Source organism: Penicillium hordei, assembly GCF_028827395.1.
Source record: "Penicillium hordei strain IBT 12815 chromosome Unknown utg000006l_segment0_segment0, whole genome shotgun sequence".
NCBI classification, from domain to species: Eukaryota; Fungi; Ascomycota; class Eurotiomycetes; order Eurotiales; family Aspergillaceae; genus Penicillium; species Penicillium hordei.
In genome coordinates, this window is record NW_026623147.1 from 4521918 (window position 1) to 4543384 (window position 21467).

The window sequence follows — 21467 nt, forward strand, 5'->3', positions numbered from 1 at the left end:
ACATTTCTTTCAGAGGGCCGAGTCCGCATTCTCCTTGACATGACCTCCACCGTCTGGACTCTGGCTTTCTGGCAGCACCATAGTGTCTCCGTAGGTAAAGATCCTGATGATTGATAGCCAAGGGCCAAAAAGGCCATAAACGGACGTGAATGCATATGCAGCACCACCATGGCCACATGAGAGCTACATATGAGTCATGACCCCTCCCTCCCGCTCGGCTGCATGCAAGTGACTACTAACTGGCTATTTCCGGACCAATCGCAGGTTTGCAGGCAAAGATCAACGTGAGGATTCAGCTGAAGCCCCTCTCCCCCTCTCCCCCTCCCAATCCCCTTTGCTCAAGGTCCCACAAGACGGTGGGCGCTTGTTTACTTGTGGAGCTCATGAGAAGCATTAGGATCCAATCCGAGCTGGGAGCTCCACGGCTTCATCTCGTACACCAGGCGGTGTGACGACTCCCTGCAGTGGATCAGCATGTACTGTACGGTATCGCTGAGATTTTCTCCACCGCCACACTAACCTCCCCAATGGAACAAGGGGTACGAGGGGGTAATCAAAGTAGGAGCAGAATCCTCATACCTCGCGCATTCAGACCTGATAAAACTACGCGCTGAACAGCTGTCTCGTTAGCGCACCGAGACATGCCCTGCGGCATCCTCGGAATGGCAAAACATTGGTGCATAGAAAAGTTGGGGGTTCATTCTCGCCGCCTGCAATATTCATGTACCCATATGACTATTTGGTGAAAGCTCGTGCTAACAGAGACACTATTCCACCGCTAAGAAGGTTATATACATCCACAATCTGACAATCCGCCACCTGCAGGACGTGTAAAGTCGTTCTCATTCCCATCAAACAGGTATCTCGATACGATGGTGGTCCAGAAAACCAAGCCTGAGCTCCATGATGCCATGGGAGCCACTCCCACGACCGACCATTGGGACGTCCTCGTGTCTTATTCGTCGGAGAACCTCAACAAATATCTTCAGGAGTCGTGGAACAAGCGCGAGAGGCTAGCCAGCCCCAGGATTGAGGTCCCGGGGGGCCACTTGGGCCGAAGATGGACCGATATTTTCGAGCTGAGTCTCGAAAACCCGAGTCTCCATTTCACGTCAACGGCGCTGGAGGCCACGGCGGATCTAGTCTTGCCGGTCAGTGGCAAGACCTATGATGCAAAGAACCCTAAGGAAAGCTTGGAGATCCCCAAGGGTCAATTCGCCTACAAGGTCACGGTCCCCATTGTCAGCATCAATGGAGATGGAAGCGAAGCCCCGGTAAGAAGAAATAAAACAGGCCAGGTGTCTACATGTTGGCTGATGAGAAGATGTGCGGAATAGAAGAGCGGAAACGCCATTCATTTCAATGACAACGGAGGTGACGGCAAGACCAAGACCTTCTACATCAGCTTCCACTTCCGGAACGAGAAGTCCATCTGGAAGCTCGATGACAAGCATGCCGACGACACGAGCGACGAAGCTAATGCCCTACGCAACGCTACCGAAGAGCTCAGGACATATTTCCAGAACGCCAACAACGGCAGCATCGACTACCACATAGCGGAGGTATCCAATGCTAAACACAAGGACATGTCGGACACGCTCACACCGACAAGATTCCACCTGGCGAGTCAGGACGGAGTCCTTAGCGTCTTTATCAACACCAAGAGCAACAATATGGACACGGGAAAGTCCAACTGCCAGTTTCAGCCCAAGAGCGGGAGCGATTGTACTCCTATCCCCAAGGACTACGACGCGTCCATCATCATCTCCCGCGAATGGTTTGTAAACCAGTATCTCATACCCGGAATCGAGGCCTCGGGCAAAAAGTCGCACCTAACCGAGGTCAAGGACTCCGGGTTGGGACAGGAACAGCAGGGGCTCAAGCTGGCCCTCAAGTACGATCAGCAGCAGGTGGTTTCGGGATCATTCCCCTCGACCCGGAGCAATTTAGCGTATGGATCAACCGACATTGACTTTGACGAGCACCCTGTCCACCTCGTCATTAGCAGTGACAAGGAGCTCAACTGCGCGCAGTACCAGTGGGAGTGGAAGCAGGATGGAACAGTCCACTATCAAGTTTACAAACAGTTCGACACGCCGACTGGCTCTCATGGCTTTTGGCAGGACTATAACACCACTTATACGGGGAAAATTGAATGTGTACGCCAACCCCAATCCCTTTCCACCATGCTCTCCGCAACGATCATAGTCGTCATCCAACTAACTCACCATGTTTGACCAGGAACCGCGCAGCCTGGCCAAACTCGGCGACAACACGGTGAATTTCTCCCTTGACTTTGACAAGGGCAACCGGCCCTTGGTTGAAACCAAACTATCCGACCTTCAGGTGACTTGTTCTCTCCCCGAATTGCATCTAAATCTTCCAGAGCTCGATTACTTTCGCACCACCAACGTGTTTTGCCCCGGACAAAAAGTCATTGAAGTGACCGCCTGCATGGTTCCGTTTGACTTTGTTCTGTTGGGCCATGTCATGGTACCCAAGTGAAAAGTGCAAATTGAAAAGGGGGTATTGGGCGGTTTCTGAACGTTAGATAAGCTGCTGCTTCGAAGAGACAGAAAGTCATATGGCCGTTCTTAGTGTCAGGCTTTAGAACCAATAACATATGCTTACACGAAGTACAAAGTGGTCTTTTGGAAGTATTAGAGGTTAAGACTAATAGTAGCCCACTCTCTGGAGGGCAGAGCACAAAGCACATTCTTTTCGAGTAGTATAGGGTCGTCATAGAAGGTCTGGTTGCCCCACATTGCCTGATTGTAATGCTTCGTCCATTTCCCCAGACCCGTTCCACGTAACTAGCAAAGGAGTGGGTCATTAAGCATCTGTAAGTCTCAGTTCAGTAGAAGTATGAGGTATTTTTCTCAGTAGCAAAGGAGTGGGTCATTAGGCATCTGTAAGTCTCAGTTCAGTAGAAGTATGAGGTATTTTTCTCAGTTAAAAAGTATAGCTATCAGCGGTCATGTCCTCTTTGCTACTAAGAAAAATACCTCATACCTCTACTCTAATATATTTAGTAATAATAGTCTAGGTAATAGAATATAGAATGTCCATAGCGCCGTCGAATTGCTAATCTGCTCTATTAGGGAAGATCTGCGGGCTTCTTGCAGCTGCATCACTCCTGGACTATTTTTTAATGTAGTGTTTGCCGCTAGTGCCGAGTAAAAAGGAACTGACCGGTCATACTGATCCATTCCTCACATTACGATGGTGATGACTTGTGAGTTATATCTTATATGAAATCAGGTTCTCGCTCAAAGTCTGGCTAAAGTTTACGTTGTGTTATATTACTCAACATTTTCGGCAACACTCTAGATTCTCGGCAAGGCTAACGGCTGTTCCAACACGATGTCGATTCCTGTCACCGATGCTCAATTCGGTAGTGTCCCTTCTCCGACATTCCTCCCCAGTTGTCCGCTCCAAGTGACACGCGAAGGACGGTAGAAGACTAACACAAGATACAGAAATAGCCAAGGGCTTCCTTGAAAAGATGTATGAAGATCAGGAATTTGTCGATGGTATCCTGAGGGCTGCTGAGCAAGAAAAGGCTTCTGAGTACGCCGCTAGCCACGGGATTGACGTTACCCAGGCCAATTGGATGGCCCTCAAGGAAATGTCCCAGCAGGGTCAACATTTCGACCTTCGCCTAGCTGGCGGCGTTTATCGATTCGCTTCTAATACCCTCGGCTTCTCGGAATTGCTTGTCGATCCCAGTACCAGAATGATTTACTGTATGCGAACGACTGAAACATCATGCTTCTTGCCAACTCTTGGAACTTTGCTGATTAAACCCTCACAGTGGACGGCCAAGAGGCTGATGGACCTCCCAGAGTTCAGGCCAGCAATGTCACTTTCTCAACATCCGCTGGGACAAGCTTTGAGATTCAATTTAAATGTGCTCCAATAGTAGGAGAAAGGCCATCTCCACCGGCTTTCAAGGGCACAGTGTCACTTTCAGACAATCAAAAGAAGATTAGTATTAGCGGAGCGAAATACTATCTGTGGGGAAACGTTGCCAACCCTGAAGGTAATGCAGGTGAAGACTACGTGCCCGAAGTCGACCCGCAAATATCGGAGCAGCAGATATTGGCCGCGGAGAAAGTGCGGGAAGATAAGGCAGTCAGCTCCATTGCTTTCTGCCTTGACCTTGCAACAAAGCCATACACCCATGATGTTCAACTCATGGCCGCACCAGACGGTTGGGGTGACGTTTATCTTGAAGGCATTCATGTAGGTCTCAGCGTCGCTGGCGCAGCTCTTGGAGCCTTCGTAGCCGGTCCAGGAGGGGCCGCCATTGGTGCCGCCGGGAGTCAGTTCTCACGGATTCTCACCGCCTCAATCAAGCAGGCCATCCACAGCAGGATGAGCCGCAGATTGCAAAACTACATCACCCAGTCTGATGTTCAACTGAAAGAGATGCTTCGAGACAGAGCAAATTATTGGGTGCAGAAAATCAAGGAGGAGGATCTCGATGACAAAGAAAACGTTGACAGGGTGCGCAAAGAACTCGCTAAAGATTACAAACTACGTTGTCGGGATACTTTGCGCAAGGAAATTTTCTCCAAATTCTTTACCATGCATCTTCTTTTCGGGGAGGAATTCATCAAAGTCTTCAAGGACAATACCGCTACTAAATTCGAGACGGATGTGAGCAAGGAGATGATCGACAAGGTCATCACAGTCTACATCAGGCAACGGCAGTCTGCGCGAGATGTCCCGTCTTGGAAAAACAACATCCGAGAGCTGAGAGAGAATTTGCGAATCCAAGAGGGCAAGTTGAGAAAGGAATTGGAAGACATTGAAAATCGACCTGACAAGGACGGGAAAAATGCGAAGGAACGATCAGAGATTGAGAAGAGATATGCAGAGGAACGGCAGCGAATCGAAAGGGAGATTCAAGACAATGAGTCTCGCGTTGCTGATCACGAGTCAGGGAAGCATGATAGAGAGATCACGGATAGATTAGACGAGGCAGAGAAGGAGGCAAAGGAGTATCGAGAAAGAGAGAAAAGATCCCAGGACGCATTACGTCGTCCAAAGAACAGGAAGCTAAAAGAGTGAGAATCAATCTGAGATCTGGGAGCTGATCCTGGTATTGCTTCGAGGGGCCCGGGAGTGCTCCGGGTCTGATCTCAGAGCGTATGATGCGTGGACGAAAGCTTGTGAGTGCGCAAGGAGCACTCCCAGACTGCTCAGGGAGCGCTCATGTGCTACCCTCTAAAACAGGAAGTTGCTGCGGGCTTGCAGATATGTCATTCACTTCATAGCTAGTGACCACTCCGAAGCACGGCATCAAAAAGAGGGTATAGGAGGTATAGGAGTCCGACGTATGCCCTCTCTCGGATGTAGGCTATTAAGTTATCCCTGAGCAAATTAACGTAATTAAGAGCAAGTCATGGCACATGAAGAGAAAGAATTAATTTAAATACGTGGATTGCAGAGGAGGGTAAGATATCCATGACTTGCATTAACGACCCAAGTCGCAGTACCAATTCGTGACGAAGGATATCCTAGTAGTGAAGAATATCAAAGCCATCTGCGCTGTTAATGTGAAGTCTGATAGGCAAGTAACTCCAGCGGCCTCGATCCCAAGGTCACTAGCAAAATGTGTGACACAGGATATGCATACGAAGTGCTATTAGAAGTCTATGATTTGCCTTTGGACTAGGTTTAAGGGGTCATCTACAGCAATACTAATGCCATTGTGAGACACATCGGTATTACAATCACCGCACGCAATTCTAAGTCGTGCATTTGCACAGGTAGAGTATATGTAAGTATTTATCTAGGCACATTCATACGGTAATCCTAAACACATTCGCATGTCAAGAGGCGAAAGTGTGCGATTGCGCATAGCTTAGGCGCGACGAGCCATGACGGGACGCTTTACAAATTCTTTCTGGGCTCCGGATAACATGCCCGACACATGAGATAAAATCATAGGGCAAGATAGAATCCGGGAAACACCGCAAAACACCCTTTACATTGTATGTTTCGCCGGTCTTACGCTGCCTTTAATAAGTAGAGATAAGCCCCTTCTCATCGTGGTAGATATGAGCCGTCTGGGCCTTGTTGTTCTTGAACTGTTCCTCGGTTGCAAATAGTGCAGTGGCGTCCGGCTTGGGATTGGTATGACTCGTATGCAATGGACTTCTGCGATAAAAAAACCTCAATATCGTGAAATATACTCCGTACAGCCGGTTTAGTAGTCTACAGTTTGCGGCAGCAGACTGACCCACTTCGTGCGGAAAGAGTTAACCTATTCTTTATATACTATATCGTTATAAAGTATATATGCCTTTCTCCGATTAGGGCTAACGCGGGTAATAGAGGGTAGGATCGGTAGAAGGTTAGAGGGCCGAAGGAAGTCGGTATTAATAGTATTAAAAGGTTTAATCGTAAGTTAGCTACTAGGTAGGGTTAGAGCCCGAGAAGAGGGAATAAGATAGCTAAGGTTATCTATATCCCTATCGAAAAGAGTAGGTAGGAAGTTAGAATACTAGCTTTATAATATAATTATCGTAAAGATAAATACTACAGCGCATGTAAGGGGATAATTGTTACGCACTGCAAGCATTGCCAAAGAGGGATTAATTGAATGAGGGAAATCATCCTGTTGGGTTTACATCCTATCTTCGCATGTGGTGGTGGCCTTGCACAATTGGTGGACACCAGGAGGGGAATGTTCTAGACAGGCCTGTCGAAGCAATATTTGCGCTATTGCCCTTCTGTCATCCTCTGTAGGCCCTTTCCGACTTACGCGGAACTTATGCAACTGACGCAGTGGGTGGCCTTGCATTCAAATATCACTTGGGCCGTATTTGGTTGTTTCTAGCGGAGGCTACACAAAAACTGCATATAGGGCGAATTCAGTAAATTTATCCTAGATATGAATAGGTTTTCACGGCTCTTTTTGATTTCAAGGCATTTTACGTATCAACATCAGATACATCACCAATGTCCTACAGTATCATCCTCCACGCTGGAGCTGCCGATTCTTGGGCAGGAGACACTGAAGTCCAAGAGAAAACTGAAGCCTTCCTACATCTTTTAATCGATTCAGCCAAAGAAAAATTGAGGAACGGTGAAAGTTCATTGAAGGTTGTTACCGAAGTAGTATCTGCTCTAGAGGACTACCCCCAATTCAATGCCGGCAAAGGGTCTGCTCTCAACATTGATGGCTTCCACGAGGTAAATACCCACTACTAGTCCTCTCTCCGTGTCTCTCTCTCATACATAATTTGAAGGGTAAAAAAATGTTGACAATCTACAGTTAGAAGCAGCTGTAATCGACGGCCGAACCTGTAGGTATCGAGCAGCGGGCAGCTTGCAGCGCACCAAGAATCCCATCAAACTGGCGCAGAAAATGCTTGATTTCCCGGCACCAGCTTTGATAATTGGGAACGCATCCGATGAGCTAGCGGAGAAGAATGGCTTGGACATGGTAGATAACTCATACTTTACTACCGACAGCCGTCGACTCTACTGGGAGTCGAAGATGAACAAGCTGCTGGAGAACCACGGGACCGTGGGTGCGGTGGCCCTCGATATTCACGGCAGTCTTGCAGCTGCCAATTCCACTGGCGGTGCTACTTTCAAGTATCGAGGACGAATTGGGGATACGGCGATTGTTGGCGCAGGGATCTATGCTGATGATCAGGTAGCGGTTGTTTGGTACGTGAATTGAACATAGCTACGTCAATCGAGGGATCATACTAATATTATCAATTTTCTCGATTATTTAGCAGTGGAAGTGGTGATGCCATACTCCAGGCCACTGTGGCTGGAAGAGCTGCAGCGGCCGTGCGGTCGGGAACCGAGCTGAATGATGCCGTGGAGGAGGCAATTTTGAAATCTGCTGAGCTCTACCCGGATTCTTCATGCGGAGTGATTGCAGTGGACATATCTGGGTCTATCTCAATACATTGTAATAGTCGCATTTTTGCAGTCGCGTCGGCCACTTCTTCACAAGGCCCCGGGCAGGCTGGTATCATGGGGTCGACCATTCCGATCTTGAACCAACTTGCTATCTTCGAGGATGAGAAGATCAGAGCTGGGATGGTAAAGTACCCAACTTTTCCCAATCAGATTGTGGTTCATTCCCAGCCGAGAGAGCCCGTGTTGTCTATGGAGGCTGAGCCCTTCGTGGACTTCTTCATCCGAATAAGAAGAGTGATTCAGAAAGTACAGAGTTTTTATAACGCTCCTGATATTGGATTTATAGCCTGTGGGAAAAGCTCTTCTGCATTTGCATTCCCGCTCTTGATCGCCCCGCCGTCTATGGATATTGTCCTCAAAGATGACAGTCACACCACCTACCGTCCTTTAGGCAACGGCCACCGTGCAATTTTCCACTACGCTGGTGACAAATTGATCAAGGTTGAGATCCATCGACCAGACAAGACTGGGTTGTTCTCCGCAGAGCTACAACAATACTACCAGACTATCCTTGAAATCTGGAATATCCTCCAGGTTCTATCACAGGAGCTAGGTACTGACGCGACACGTCCGCAAGTTGAGGTTCATCCTCAACGAAAAGGCTATGTCACCATCTTTTTAGCTAGTCCTTGTCTATCCTCATTTCCTAAGCCAGCGATCTTCTGTGATTCCTTCCCGGAATATCTCACCCCGGAACTGGGACCAAAGGTGACGCACATGGCTGGCCTTGGGCGTTTAGCAGGCGAAATGGTGGAGTATTTAACCACTTCATCAATCTCGCTAGCCGATAGACAGACGAGTTGAAAGATTTCATTGTATTCTGCTGAAACAGCCAGAGTGGTCGTCTCAACTAGAAACCTAGGTAGCCTCAGTCGTTTGTAAAGAATACAGGTTCATTTTTGTCTCTTCTCTTGTCACATTTCAAGCGAGGGTGTGACAAGGCAGGTCGATCGCGCAGGAAGGAGTCCATTTCCACTAAGAGAACCAAGCTAGAAAAGAGACAGAAGAAAGGGAAGAAAAACAGAAAGGGAGAACAAAAGGACGAAGACGCATGTCCTACTTGCTCCGGCTCAATCCATCGAACATCTCCGTCACCTCCTCCACCCCACCCTTCTGACCCCCCCAGGTCCATAACAGAGGGAATAACAATGCACCATCAAGACTCCCCACCGCTCAAATCAGGATAAAACCGCAAAACATGCTCCCAGATAGTCCTCCCCACCTCCTCTGGCTCCAAGCGTGTTACATCGATCTCCAGAAATTCATTCCTATCGCTAAACTCGAAAATCGGTGCTCCCTTGCGAAACGTCCTCAGCAGCTCCACATCCATGAGCTTTGCATGCTTTTCACGCTCCGACTGCGTCATGCGCTTGATATTCTCATCTTCATCGCAGGTCAGAACAATGGGAATCAGTAGACAACCTCGATCCTTCGCAGCCTGCGCATATTCTGCGCACACACTGGCACCTTGTTCATTCGTTGTTTGAAAATCGGTGAACAGATAGGTTGTATTGAAGGTTGCAGGCTCGGTCGCTAGGGATGTAAAGATAGCGGCGCGGACAGCACGCCGAAGAGACTGGTACCCTGGTTGGGTACGGTGGAGGACAGCGTCAGCGGGATTGATGAGAAGGTGGTTGTGGATCAGCTTCAGATTTGCGGAGAGGGCGACATGCGCGACCAGATCTTGGGCGACTGTCAACTTTCCTGTGCCGGGGAAGCCATTGATGTGGATGAGGGGATGGGGGTTTGTTCCGGGCATGTTGACAAAGAGTGATGTTGTTGAATCCATCAAGACGTAAGCCAGAGAGAGTGGTCGAGGGGGAATTGATTGGGAGAAGAGATAAGCCCTCAGAACATCAGACACCCATGTCAATCGATGTAGCTAACTTCATCTTTTCGCTTTGTTGACGGGGAAAGTGCCTCCAGTTATGCAAGGCCCCGGGGTGAATCCTTCACATTATCACGCGCCGTATAATCCATTTGAAACTAAGAGCACGCGATAAATATTGTAAATTTGCCGGTGCCGAGGAATTGATGTGGATGAGGGGATGGCTGTCTCGGGCATGATTGCTATATGGAGTTCATGTTAACTTCTCCTTCCGTTGACTTTATTTCTTGACAGTTATGTAAAGCCTCTACTAGCGGGGAAAATGATCACAGCCATTTCCCCTTATCATTTGAAAGCTAAGCAAAAGTACCTGTCTTAGATTACAAGGTGGCGAAGGAAAAACCACACACGCCAAACCATAACACACTAGGGTATCCCGAAGAAAATAGGAGGAATTTCGATGATCACTTATTCCGGTGAAAAGTGGTGGGGGAAACCCACACTCATTTGAGTCCCGTGCCTCTGTGTAAGGTAGTGAACAGGTGGTAATAACCGACTGTGGATACGGTTCGAATAGATATGGAAACGATCAAAATGAATATTTGTAGGATGGAATGGATTCGGTAACAGGCTGCGCGCTAATAGGGAAATAACATCAACGGGCTAACTCGACCGCAATCTCCGTACGGTCGCCACAGTGGCCAAATCTTGTACATGAAACTTGTACTCCGGAAGGGTCTACGTCCCTAAAGGCAAAAAAACATTCAGAACGGACAATGAAAGTGGTCTTATTCTTGATCCGGATAACCTCCGTCGGGTTACCGGCGGGATTGAATGAGGTGATAATGGCGCTCTCTTGTGTGTTTTAAAGCTATCCCTTTTGTAGGGATAGATCGTGTCGCGGTTTGGTCAAGTGAATTTTGGAGTATCTGACGGAAAGCTGGTGTACGAACAATGTATGGTATAAATGACCAATGTTGACAACTCTAACTAAAATGACAAAACCCGCTATTTCAACAATCTGTGCGGACCATGATGACTAACTGTAATATGCACTTTTGTATGGTATGCCTGGTACCCAATGTCACATGATGTTTCCGGTATATTACCTGGTTTCTACCATGTATTCGGACTTGGTATTCGACAGCTGGTATTAATATTCTCACGCATACTTTGACAGGTTATTAGAGACAATACTTCTTCTACTCTGTCTGTCCTTCTTAAGTGACTGCCTACCGAGGAGTATAATGCGGGTAGCAGGCTTATAGTTTTTTAGGTGTTTCGCTGGAATGCACGACTAATGGACACAACACAATGCCGTCGAAAAGTGCAGCGCTTCTTGGTGCGGGGATGGGAGTTGCGACCGGGACTGGAACGGATGAACCGATAATCCGCCTCGCCACCGCTGCTAAGAGAGCGGTACGTCAACGAATCAGAGAGCGATGGGAGAAGCAATGGGAGCGGGAGAAAACCTCCGCTCCGACAAAGCGCTTGGTGCAGGCGCCGAACAAAAAGACCCTCCGGTTATACGAAGGGCTGTCGAAACCACAGTGTGCGATCTTGATCCAGATGCGTACAACGCGGATTGGACTTCGACACTTCTTGTTTAAGATCAAAGAAGCCGAGACTGACCGGTGCAGCTGTGATGAGGGCTCACAAACACCAAGGCACATTCTGATGCAGTGTCCACGATACATTATTCCGCGTACGAAATTGTGGGAGCAGCTGGATAGAATTGGGATTGGATTCACAGACATAGACTATGACAAGATTATATCTAACCCGCAGGCCATCCGCTACGTGGTCAACTTTATGCACCGAACAGGTCTCCTCCAGCAGTTTCAACACGTTGGGATCGAGGAGGACGACGACGACGAACCGACAGGCCTCGCGGCAATGGAGCTAGGTGTGGAAGACGATGGGTATCAGCCAATGACGACAAATGATGCTGTGAAACGAGGACTCAGCCAGAGTCGACAAGCATGCCAGTTGAATGGCCAGGACAACATCACCATCAATTGAAACTGAGGCAGGGGAGGGTACAGAGAAAGAGAGAGAGAGAGAGAGAGAGAGAGAGAGAGAGAGAGAGAGAAAGAAGTGGGGGTTGGAAGGTGGAGGGTGCACTCCACAACTATCATTATATGTTAATTTCCTATGTATGGGTTGGGATGGATTTGGATTTATGGGGCTACGGGTTACAGGAAGGGGCTGATTCCGCACTCTTTACGATCAGCATCTGTATACTCTGGGAGTGATCCCACTCGGCGTTTGGCTTCCAGTTCTTGCTTCAGTTGGATGAAGCGCCTGCATAGTCATACGCAACTAGTTAGACTGCAACAGGTTAATTGAACTTTGATTGATTGATTGATTGATTGAACACAATGCCGTCCATTAAAAAAAGGGACTCAATGGCATTCTACGCCTTAAATTTATAGCCGAGCTACCAGGTATAGCAAGAGGCAGTCTTTGGTGCTGATCGAGTTGAAAACTCAAAAATATTAATAACATTGTCGCCTGAGCGTCCAAGGGGTAAACTGTTTTCGAATTCTACTGTATGGGGTAAAACATCGTAAAGTGATAACACGCGGATATAAATATCAGGTGGCTATTCTTAATATAGTACAGTGAGACTCGACGCAGGGGTGGAAAACATTGAAAGAGTTGAGGTGGTGGCACCGATTTCCGGAAGCAATGTATCTAACCTCTCTTCTTAGGCTGAATAACTCGGTCTTTCCTTTTTACCAGCACGTTAACGGCTAGAATGGAAGTTCAATAATATCGACAACTTTTTTCATCCGAGTTGAAACTACATTTGAGAGTCTAGACCTGACCTCAGGCTGCGCAGACACTAAATTGGTTAGTAGACCTTCAGTTGAATATATTTGCTACATACCAGTCAGTAACCAGAGATCTTCCCTTAGTTCCCTAGAAACTTTCTGGCACGACCTTTTCCGCATTGATACGACCAAGAATTTTAAATATTCTGCCATTCTCACCCCCCCAATTTATCGGTTCTGCATCTTTAATGTTATCCTCAGAAGAGGGTACGTAGATTCCAAATTGTAGGTACTAAGAGGTTATTTTAGCCAACAAGCGTAACTAGGTCGGAAATGTACTCACGTAAATGCCTTTATCTTGTGATAGGAGCTCACACATCCATTCATGGACATAGTCCAAATCCGCTTTAAGGTACCATTAGCAAAGAAACACAATGATCTACTTAGTAACGCAAATCTGTGATCCAGTTCCCATGCAACAAAAATATCCCGGCGTCGATTTCCTCGTAGGCTGGTTTCAACAAGTAGACAAAGGTATGACAGCTGGGCTGCAATCCCAATACCAGTGGCAACAAGAAGTGCCTGGTCATACTTATCAAGCTCCATGTATATGCCATATAGGCCATCTATCCAGGCTAAGTAATCCCTTTCTGGATTTCTAGCTAGCCTCTGGGTGAAGAAGGTATTTGCTTGCTTAACAAGGCATGTAACAGTCACTATCCTCTCATCGTGGTCAGTTTCCCACCAGGCAATTTGATAAGGATGACTTTGAAGGGCTGTAGGATAGCTTGCCCCAGGAATCCACGAATATAAAAATGATCCTGGTCGAATTTGAAGGGCCTATTGATTGGAATAACAAGCAAAATTGCGTAAGATCCCGGGACCGGTCGGACTATAGCACGTGTACCAATTCTAGAGCGTCCAATATTTCGAATTAGTAGCATTATCCATCGATACCCGGTTGCCAATGTTAATAAAAGGCTACCGACTAGAACGTAAATATGGGTTAGATAGAAATCTTCAGTATGTCTCCATACTGTAACCAGCATGGAGAGCGTTGCCCCAAAGAAAATCTTGGCTAGAATTCGGGATATCCATTTCCACGTAAAGACACCCAGGACACAGATGGTCATGGCCGATGCGGCCTATAGAGTCTTAGATCAATACAGAATTATGTGAAAATTCTCGACATACCATCACCCCATAAACCTGTAACCTAGTCTGTGGGTGCCATCCAACTTGATGAATCGATATTCCGATATGCATAGTCGCTTGAAGAAAACTCATAACTGCGAATGTGCCATGGATCTGAATATATGACCGAAGGGATATACGTAACATATCTGCCATCAGTGCAAAAGGCGCGCGCTCATGACTACCGGAATTAGGTTAATGATAGCAAGATTAGCAGCTCGACTCCCAATATTCTTCAGACCATTAGTCGCTATAAAGTTGCTCATCAATGTTCCACTCCAATAGATAGTCTGTAAAAAGGCCCATGCCCTTGACCTCCTCCCAAATATCAACGGATACACAAAGTATTTGAGCATAAGCAAGCGTAGTCTCCAGCCCAAAAGTGGGAAGCAACAATATAAAATCTAGTAAGCATCATGAGGAGAAGTATATCCCCCAAAATAACGAGATAGATATTCATAGGATTGAGGAAAGACATTTTGATCTATTGATACTAGAACAGGGAGGTATGCCCTAATATGAACTCCAAGGAGAAGGTAGCCGTCGGCGTATCGCTCGCGTTGCGGGCGCCTAGAGAGTATTAGGCTATTTATAGGTGAGCGGAATAATATAAAGAGGGGTTTTCCATTCCCAAAAATCAACTTTTGAAGCCTACTTCTAAAGCACACACTAAGATGGATAGGCCACAGATTCTCCGAACCCCTGACCGACGTCGAATAACGGTTTTCCGCAAAATTCGACAGTTATGCAGAATGTTTCGACTTAGAGAAATAGTCATTTTAGTTGATAATTCCGAGTGCCAGTGGATCTACAAGACAGATGATCATATTCCGGATCTTGATCAGGTGAGTTTAGCAGAAATAAATTGACCCTTGCACGTTCATTAAGAGTATTGAGCAGGCATTCCAATATCCTGCCACACGCACAAATGAAGATTCCGAACGATTTCGCCCTATTCGTCAGAGAACTCCGTTACCACGGCCTCAAGCAGCCCCCTTGACACCCCCAACTTTCCGAGCGTGATGAGTGGGGCAATCGTCGCGGAGCCGCCGTGTTTCTTGGCGTCGTTGAGAAATATAATGTCGAATACTAAGTCCGAATACATGGTAGAAACCAGGTAATATACCGGAAACATCATGTGACATTGGGTACCAGGCATACCATACAAAAGTGCATATTACAGTTAGTCATCATGGTCCGCACAGATTGTTGAAATAGCGGGTTTTGTCATTTTAGTTAGAGTTGTCAACATTGGTCATTTATACCATACATTGTTCGTACACCAGCTTTCCGTCAGTTTTCTACCTAGTCAGATTTAGCAAGCTGCAGGGACGTTGCCATGTTGCGTGGGAAAGTTATCACCTCCATGAACCTGCTATCGAGGATTCCATTGTTAAAGACGTTGAGATGTATTTGTCATGTTGGATCGGTGTGGATTTGGGGTGGACGGGGGCTAGCTGGGCGTTGAGGCTCTTGTGAAAGTCACAGTGGATTCCTTTAGCTTCAATACAAGGCGGAATTAGTAAATCGATGATACATGGATAAATAGGGATACCGAGGCAAGTGGAGCCAAGAGGTAACCAGGCGCGATTAGTAAACATGGTGATGCAATAGTATAGTTAACTAGTTAGTTACTATATGATGAATAAACAACCATGCCGAGGGCAAGCGGACCCAAGGAGCCTTTTCAGCCGTAGTGGCATGACGAAGGAATTCATCGGTATTCGATCGCAGCTTGAGTCCGATAGTCATCCAGATCGGGTGAGCCTCGGCGGTCGTTGTAAACAGCCCCTTCGAGCGTCCGTGAGGAATGGTAATACATGAAAGCGGCCAATTAGCCGCTATCTCCTGGACAAGATGCAGAAGACCGCCTTGTATGGAGCAAAATCACCTCCAATACCTGGTGATTAATAATCGCGTATGATCCTGTATTGCTCGACATCAAGGTGGATTTTCTGCCCTCATGGCTGTTTAAAAAGGCGCCCTTTTGCTCCTTGGTCTTCTCCATTCCCAAATTTTATCTAGTTATAAAGAATATAACAGGAGTAGAGTCCTCCCTCTGCTATGCCTAACCTGACATCCGTTGTCACCGGCGCTGAATCGACCGCCACTGGGCCCAAAACGCCAGCCCAATCATTCTACCAACAGTATGCCACCGCGCTCACCGCCAAAGACCTGAGCGACGGAGATATCCCCCAATTCTACGCCGACAATGCTGTTTTTCACAATCAGAACGGTGTGGATTACAGCGGTGATCAAATCTGGCCTTGGATCAAGCAACTCTTTGGACAGTTCGAGAAGGTCTCGCATGACTTTGTGACCATTTGGGAGATTCAAAACGACGACGGGACTGTCGACCTGATTTCTAATGTCGTCCGTCATCTCTGGGCCGCTGGCAGCAACTGCGACAAACCCACCGTAAGCGTCCCTCTATCGATGGTCTGCAAAATCAGTCCCAACAACGCGCCGAGGACGGTGGGCGGCCTACAATTCAAAGAGGTCTGGCTCTATTGGGATACCTACAAGCTTCTGCCGTACTTCTCTGAGGACTCGATCTTGTTTCGCCCTAGGAACTCTTTCCATGAGAAATAAATAGGTGTCCTGAGGAAGCCACGGGTGCGAAAGCGTCAATGAGAGGTTCTGAATATGATGTGATGCTGTCATGGCTTAACTCTCTTGGTTCGGCAGACCGTAGACCTCGGCACAGCCCATGGGCTGTACATGGGCGGGATTTGGGCTCTAGTTTGGGGCCCATGGGCGGGCCATAAGGGTCGTGGGCGAGCACAGAGCCCACGATGGGCGGCCCAACAGCCCAAATGTGGGTCAGGCAAGAACAGCCCGTGACATTCATAAGTTATGCAATTTTGGCTGAATTCTTTGAGTATTTGGATTACAGACTCAGTCTCAAGTAGGGGAGAGGATCACGTACTGTATATAGTACAGTCAGATTAAAGACATTATATTTGAAATTTTACTCCTTATTTAGGGTCATAATACTCAAAAAGCTCTTCGTCCCGTCTTGATCGCTTCGGCATCCCCCCTGATGTACACCTCTGGGTAATAGAAGGCAACGGAAGATCACCGTCATCGTCATCTTCTCCATCACTAGGTCGTTCCGGAACATCCGTGTTTCCCTTCTCAGAATCCGAAGCACTAGGCACAGGACTTCGTCGCCTCTTGCTAAGGGTGCGCTGGCTATCTTTCTCAATAGTGACCTGATTCTGGATAGGTCCTAAATCATCTTCCTCATAGTCACTGATGAGAGCAATAGGATCATCTTGAGGGATATCCTCTTCTTCCTCTACTAGGTTGATCTCTTCATCGCTCCAGAACTCCTTAGCAAGCTTAAGTTGTCGCTCCTCGATATCAAACCGCGTAGTGCACATGTGCATCATAAGGTCTGGATTGTTGTTGCTTTGAGCGAGCCTCGACGATAGTGGCAGATATCCCGAGCACATTTAAACAGTCGCTCAACACCAGCACCAGTAGCAGGGATAGAGAGAAGATCCCATGCAACACTTGCTAGTCCTGGAAATTCATGTTGATTATCCTTCTAGAATAGAAGAGGCTCAATATTAGTTGGTTCTAGGTTATAGTAGGATTAGGTCCTGAATGTCGCCAAAAACACATAGAGTAGCACTTACCTCTCTGTAAAAACCGCTCAAGCTCATCCTGATAGTTTGATATCGAGGGTGGATTATCAGACCGTGGTTGTGTTAGGATTCGGTGAAGCCTCGATACTCCTGTTGCTGGTGACTGTACTTTTGGGGATTGATGATCAGAAAGACGTTGCTTGTAGGGTTCAAGGTAATCTTGAGGTGTTGATGATATTTGTCTCGCCATTCATAGTCATTATCTGACCATTCCTGCTGTGTGAAGAACTGTACCCATCGCGTAAAGATTGCTATGATCCCCAGTCGTCTTGCCATAATAATCCTTTAACTTTTCCCTTGCCGCTTGCAGGGCAGTCAACATCGATCGTTTCCAGTGAACCTTTTTCCGCTGAAGCAGACTGATCGAAGAGTCAAGGTGTTCAAAAATGTGTTGGTAGATAGCAAAGACGCTGTGGACAGTGGCATCCTTAGTCTGGCAGAGAGCAGTTGTAAACTCGTAGAAAGGCAGGGTGATGTAAACAAGATAATCAATTTGTCGCCACTCTTCTTTGTCTAACTCGTAGTCCCTGAGATTATACTCTGTGCAGTATTTATCAATCACTGTCTGTAATTTTTTAATGCGACGGAGCATCAGGTAGGTCGAGTTCCAGCGAGTTCTGACATCTTGAACAGGAACTACCCTGGGTGGTTTAGTCTGAAGACTAAGAAATGCTTCCCTTCTTTGTGCGCTTCTATTAATGTAGATAGCGAGGCCACGGATCTAGTGGAATAGTCAACCAATAAATGTTCTTGTGAATCAAGATTAAGAGAGATAGAGTGGAGGTCTTACCCTATTTAAGGTACTGGAAATCTCCTTACGTTGTCGATTAGCATGAAGGGCTTCGGTTTGCGCTTTAGGCCATTCCCTTTTATGATCCTTGTTCTTTGGATTGGCTTTTATTTAGCCAAGCAGTTTCTTCAGGCTCAGCTAGATAACGTGAGCGAGGCATGGAATCCGGATGATAGACAAGTGATCATGAAGCTGGAGGGCTGATAAAGTCTCTTGGATTTTCTTCAGCAAAGTTTTGTTATTTGATACGTTGTCTGTTGTATTAGCCAATACTCGACCCTCAATCTTGTGATAATGAAGCCTTTCGAGAAGAACAGTGCTAAGATTTGCCCCTGAGTGTGTTCCATGCAGTGGCTCAAATCCAAGAAGGATTTCGCGATAGTTCCAGTTTTGATCGATGAAGTAGCCAGTGATAGCCATAAATGCCTGTTGAAATGGCGAAGTCCAGCAGTCCAATGCAATAGAAAGCTTTGCAGTTGGAGGATGTTTTCCGAGGATGTTTTGGGTTCGCCTCATTTACAGATTCCTATAGCCGACGTCGAACAGTCCCCGCTGAAGGAAACTCTGGGGTTGATGGTGTTGCCTAACCTAGGCGGCAAAGCATTTGTAGTTCTGGATTTTCGACAACTTGGAACGGAAGCCGGAGTACAGTGACTGTTCGGATAATCTGCTGCTCCCACTGCTCTTTGGTGAAGTTCTCGACCTCACTGCGATTATGAGAGTCCTTAGATCATTAATATTGAAGTAGGCGGGTGAGGGGATAGCACATACCGTTTCTTGAACAGCTGACGTAGTTTTGCATACTGGCCTTTTTGACTGGAAGCCAGTTTATATCGGTTAGTCGTCCAATGCCGGTTAACAGACTTTGTTCCATTCGATCTCCAGTTCGGGTGATCAAGAATGTTTCCACATCTTTTACACATCACGCTGGATGTACCCGTGGAAATATGTGCCACCTGATCCAAATTTTCCCAGCTTGTTGAGTGCTTTCTGATTCCATGCCACTCAAATTTGCGTCTAGGATCAATTTTCAGCGCATTTTCTCTCTAAGCTGCCGCCTTTGTCTAGAGCCACCACTCCATAAACTCCACCTTGTTCATGATTGAATAAAGAATGAAGCTCTTTGTTCGGCTCGGGACAACGTACTCAAGGCACAGAGGAATCGATGGTGGTGGTGCTCGAAGGAAGGGTGAATCTGAGACTGAAACGATTGTTTGCTGACTGCTTGGTGTCTCAGCGGCAATGAGATAGGCATCGTCAGACCGAGGAAAGGAGAGACTATCTGTATCGCCTTCATATTGGGAAGAGGGGCCAGCGTCAGAGAATTGAGACATGGTGATATACCTCGAAGGTAGAGGAAAAGCAGGGGATACAGAACTCGCCTTTCTTCTGTACCTAAGTCAAAACCAGGGACGTAGGGGCGCGTCATTTTGAGGAGCATGCAATTTGACACTAGATTAAAGGTGCTGATATAGCCGTTTGACATATAGTTGCTAGTTATATTGATTGGCTATTGGCAACAAAGGACCTCCACTATCCGTGAGCGGGGCCCATGGATCCCCTCAATTAGAGGTCAGAGAGATGCCCCGGTCCCAAAGCCCAAATATTTTCGGCTTTAGACACAATAGTAGGCAATGAATGGACACAACCGATATGGTAGGGGATCAGAATTGTAAATTCTAGAAGATCTCACTAGGAATTATATACAAGATCAGGATTAAGCAATGGTCATGCATAGGCACTAGGCTATCAAATACAGCGCAGAAATATATATCTTTCCATAGTTTTTCATGGCTTTAAGATCTCCGCATATTATCTCACCACCAAAACACTCAGGGCTATGGACCGAGAAAATAAAACATGAATTGCTAGTTTTAAAAATCAGAGTACTTGACTATTTCGTTAAATTCCACAGGAGTTTGCGTTGATTTGGGGTGGTGGGCGCTGGTATGACCAGAACAAGTGTAAATAACGAGTATTTTATTTGGCTGAATCAGCACTTTATCCATCATTTTGGGAAAGTTATGCATTGATGGGCTCTTCATAGGCGGCCCATGGGCGGGCTCTGCCGAGGCCTAGGCAGACCTGCCTGAAATATAGATGATAGACGTGTTACATCACCCACTATATGTATATCACCAAATTATAACAGTTTTCTTCCTCATATTCCTCCTCACGTGCCCAGTGATAAAGCAGCACCTTGAGATAGCCCAATTTATTATGCCAAGTCGGCATGTATAGTGAGTTTCATCTCCATGGTGCACAAATTTCGTATGATCAATGACTGCGCAACTCATCATTGATTTTCGAAAGGACTAGAGCACTGCTAACGTTGTTGATATCAGATGCGAAGCGATAACGATTCAATTTGAGAATTATTTCAGGGGGCCCGAACCCTATGATCAACCTAGTGTTGTGCAGAGACCGAATTGCTAGTAGAGCTGGGCCTTCATGAACTCAATCTGCGCCGCAATATTGCGCTTAAATTAAACCCCTCGATAGATGGCAAATTGTGTGGCCTTACCCGACAGAACGAGCTGTTTGGGATTTCGTGCTTTTCTGTATGCGGCGAGGTTAGCACAGTACTGTCATTTCCGGGATTGACCATCAGCAGAGACGTCGAAATCCGATGAATCACTAACTGCGGTTCAGATTCCAGCAGCGTAATTGTGTTTGCTCGGTCTCCCAGTTCTCCTGACGAACCACGGTCCAAGATCCCGTCAAACGAGTGGTACGCAGGGAAATATAGAACCGCGCCGACATCAGTCCTGCTTTCGCTGACTCCAAGTCGGGCGTATTGCAAATTTGAAATTACTGTCTCAAGATCGAACACTGTGTTGGGGCCTCTTTGGACGGCTGCATGACTGGTTGGTATACTGTGTGAAAGTTAATATTAACAGAGTGGTGAAGTTCATCATTATGTATGTATGCCATGCTGACCAACATGACGTGGTCTCACCGAACCGGAAACCCACTATCCAGCAGCTGCATCTGAAACATATTGAAATGTGCGCTTATATTTCGCTAGTATGAATTAGACGGCGATGGATCTAATAAACCTCGCGTGAGCAACCTAGAAAGAACCGAGATACGAACTCCACCTGTTCAAATCTCTATCATCAATCATTCACAGTAAAGAAGCTATGATCACTCATCAGAAACTCTTGCGCGGCTGGGGCCGAGGGCCAACCACTACAGCTTATAAATCACGACGGCAAACTTCAGAGGACCGGAAAATGCAGCGTTTTCAATGGATAAGTATCAAGTTATCA

General features: G+C 46.8%; 8 protein-coding genes across 8 annotated transcripts; 4 read left to right on the forward strand and 4 right to left on the reverse strand.

Moving 5' to 3' along the window:
- Nucleotides 1-872: 872 nt before the first annotated feature.
- Nucleotides 873-2505, forward strand: N7537_012300 (uncharacterized protein; the record flags this gene model as incomplete). The annotated part of the gene is made up of 3 exons (XM_056903354.1): nt 873-1274; nt 1338-2159; nt 2242-2505. 3 exons carry the CDS (start codon nt 873-875, stop codon nt 2503-2505), a joined length of 1488 nt encoding a protein of 495 aa, XP_056748641.1.
- Nucleotides 2506-3505: 1000 nt separating this feature from the next.
- N7537_012301 (uncharacterized protein) lies at nt 3506-5076 on the forward strand (the record flags this gene model as incomplete). The annotated part of the gene is made up of 2 exons (XM_056903355.1): nt 3506-3746; nt 3815-5076. The coding sequence occupies 2 exons, from the start codon at nt 3506-3508 to the stop codon at nt 5074-5076; spliced, it is 1503 nt and encodes a 500-aa protein (XP_056748642.1).
- Nucleotides 5077-6972: 1896 nt separating this feature from the next.
- On the forward strand, nt 6973-8757 carry N7537_012302 (Peptidase T2 asparaginase 2; the record flags this gene model as incomplete). Its single annotated transcript, XM_056903356.1, has 3 exons — nt 6973-7206; nt 7289-7689; nt 7761-8757. 3 exons carry the CDS (start codon nt 6973-6975, stop codon nt 8755-8757), a joined length of 1632 nt encoding a protein of 543 aa, XP_056748643.1.
- A 352-nt stretch (nt 8758-9109) lies between these two features.
- N7537_012303 (uncharacterized protein) lies at nt 9110-9712 on the reverse strand (the record flags this gene model as incomplete). Its single annotated transcript, XM_056903357.1, has 1 exon — nt 9110-9712. One exon carries the CDS (start codon nt 9710-9712, stop codon nt 9110-9112), a length of 603 nt encoding a protein of 200 aa, XP_056748644.1.
- A 6104-nt stretch (nt 9713-15816) lies between these two features.
- Nucleotides 15817-16344, forward strand: N7537_012304 (nuclear transport factor 2 family protein; the record flags this gene model as incomplete). Its single annotated transcript, XM_056903358.1, has 1 exon — nt 15817-16344. The coding sequence occupies one exon, from the start codon at nt 15817-15819 to the stop codon at nt 16342-16344; it is 528 nt and encodes a 175-aa protein (XP_056748645.1).
- A 386-nt stretch (nt 16345-16730) lies between these two features.
- N7537_012305 (uncharacterized protein) lies at nt 16731-17423 on the reverse strand (the record flags this gene model as incomplete). The annotated part of the gene is made up of 2 exons (XM_056903359.1): nt 16731-17087; nt 17397-17423. 2 exons carry the CDS (start codon nt 17421-17423, stop codon nt 16731-16733), a joined length of 384 nt encoding a protein of 127 aa, XP_056748646.1.
- A 181-nt stretch (nt 17424-17604) lies between these two features.
- Nucleotides 17605-19529, reverse strand: N7537_012306 (uncharacterized protein; the record flags this gene model as incomplete). The annotated part of the gene is made up of 5 exons (XM_056903360.1): nt 17605-17754; nt 18740-18759; nt 18784-18902; nt 18967-19212; nt 19282-19529. The coding sequence occupies 5 exons, from the start codon at nt 19527-19529 to the stop codon at nt 17605-17607; spliced, it is 783 nt and encodes a 260-aa protein (XP_056748647.1).
- Nucleotides 19530-20627: 1098 nt separating this feature from the next.
- Nucleotides 20628-21195, reverse strand: N7537_012307 (Alpha/Beta hydrolase protein; the record flags this gene model as incomplete). Its single annotated transcript, XM_056903361.1, has 3 exons — nt 20628-20675; nt 20720-21071; nt 21155-21195. 3 exons carry the CDS (start codon nt 21193-21195, stop codon nt 20628-20630), a joined length of 441 nt encoding a protein of 146 aa, XP_056748648.1.
- Nucleotides 21196-21467: the final 272 nt, after the last annotated feature.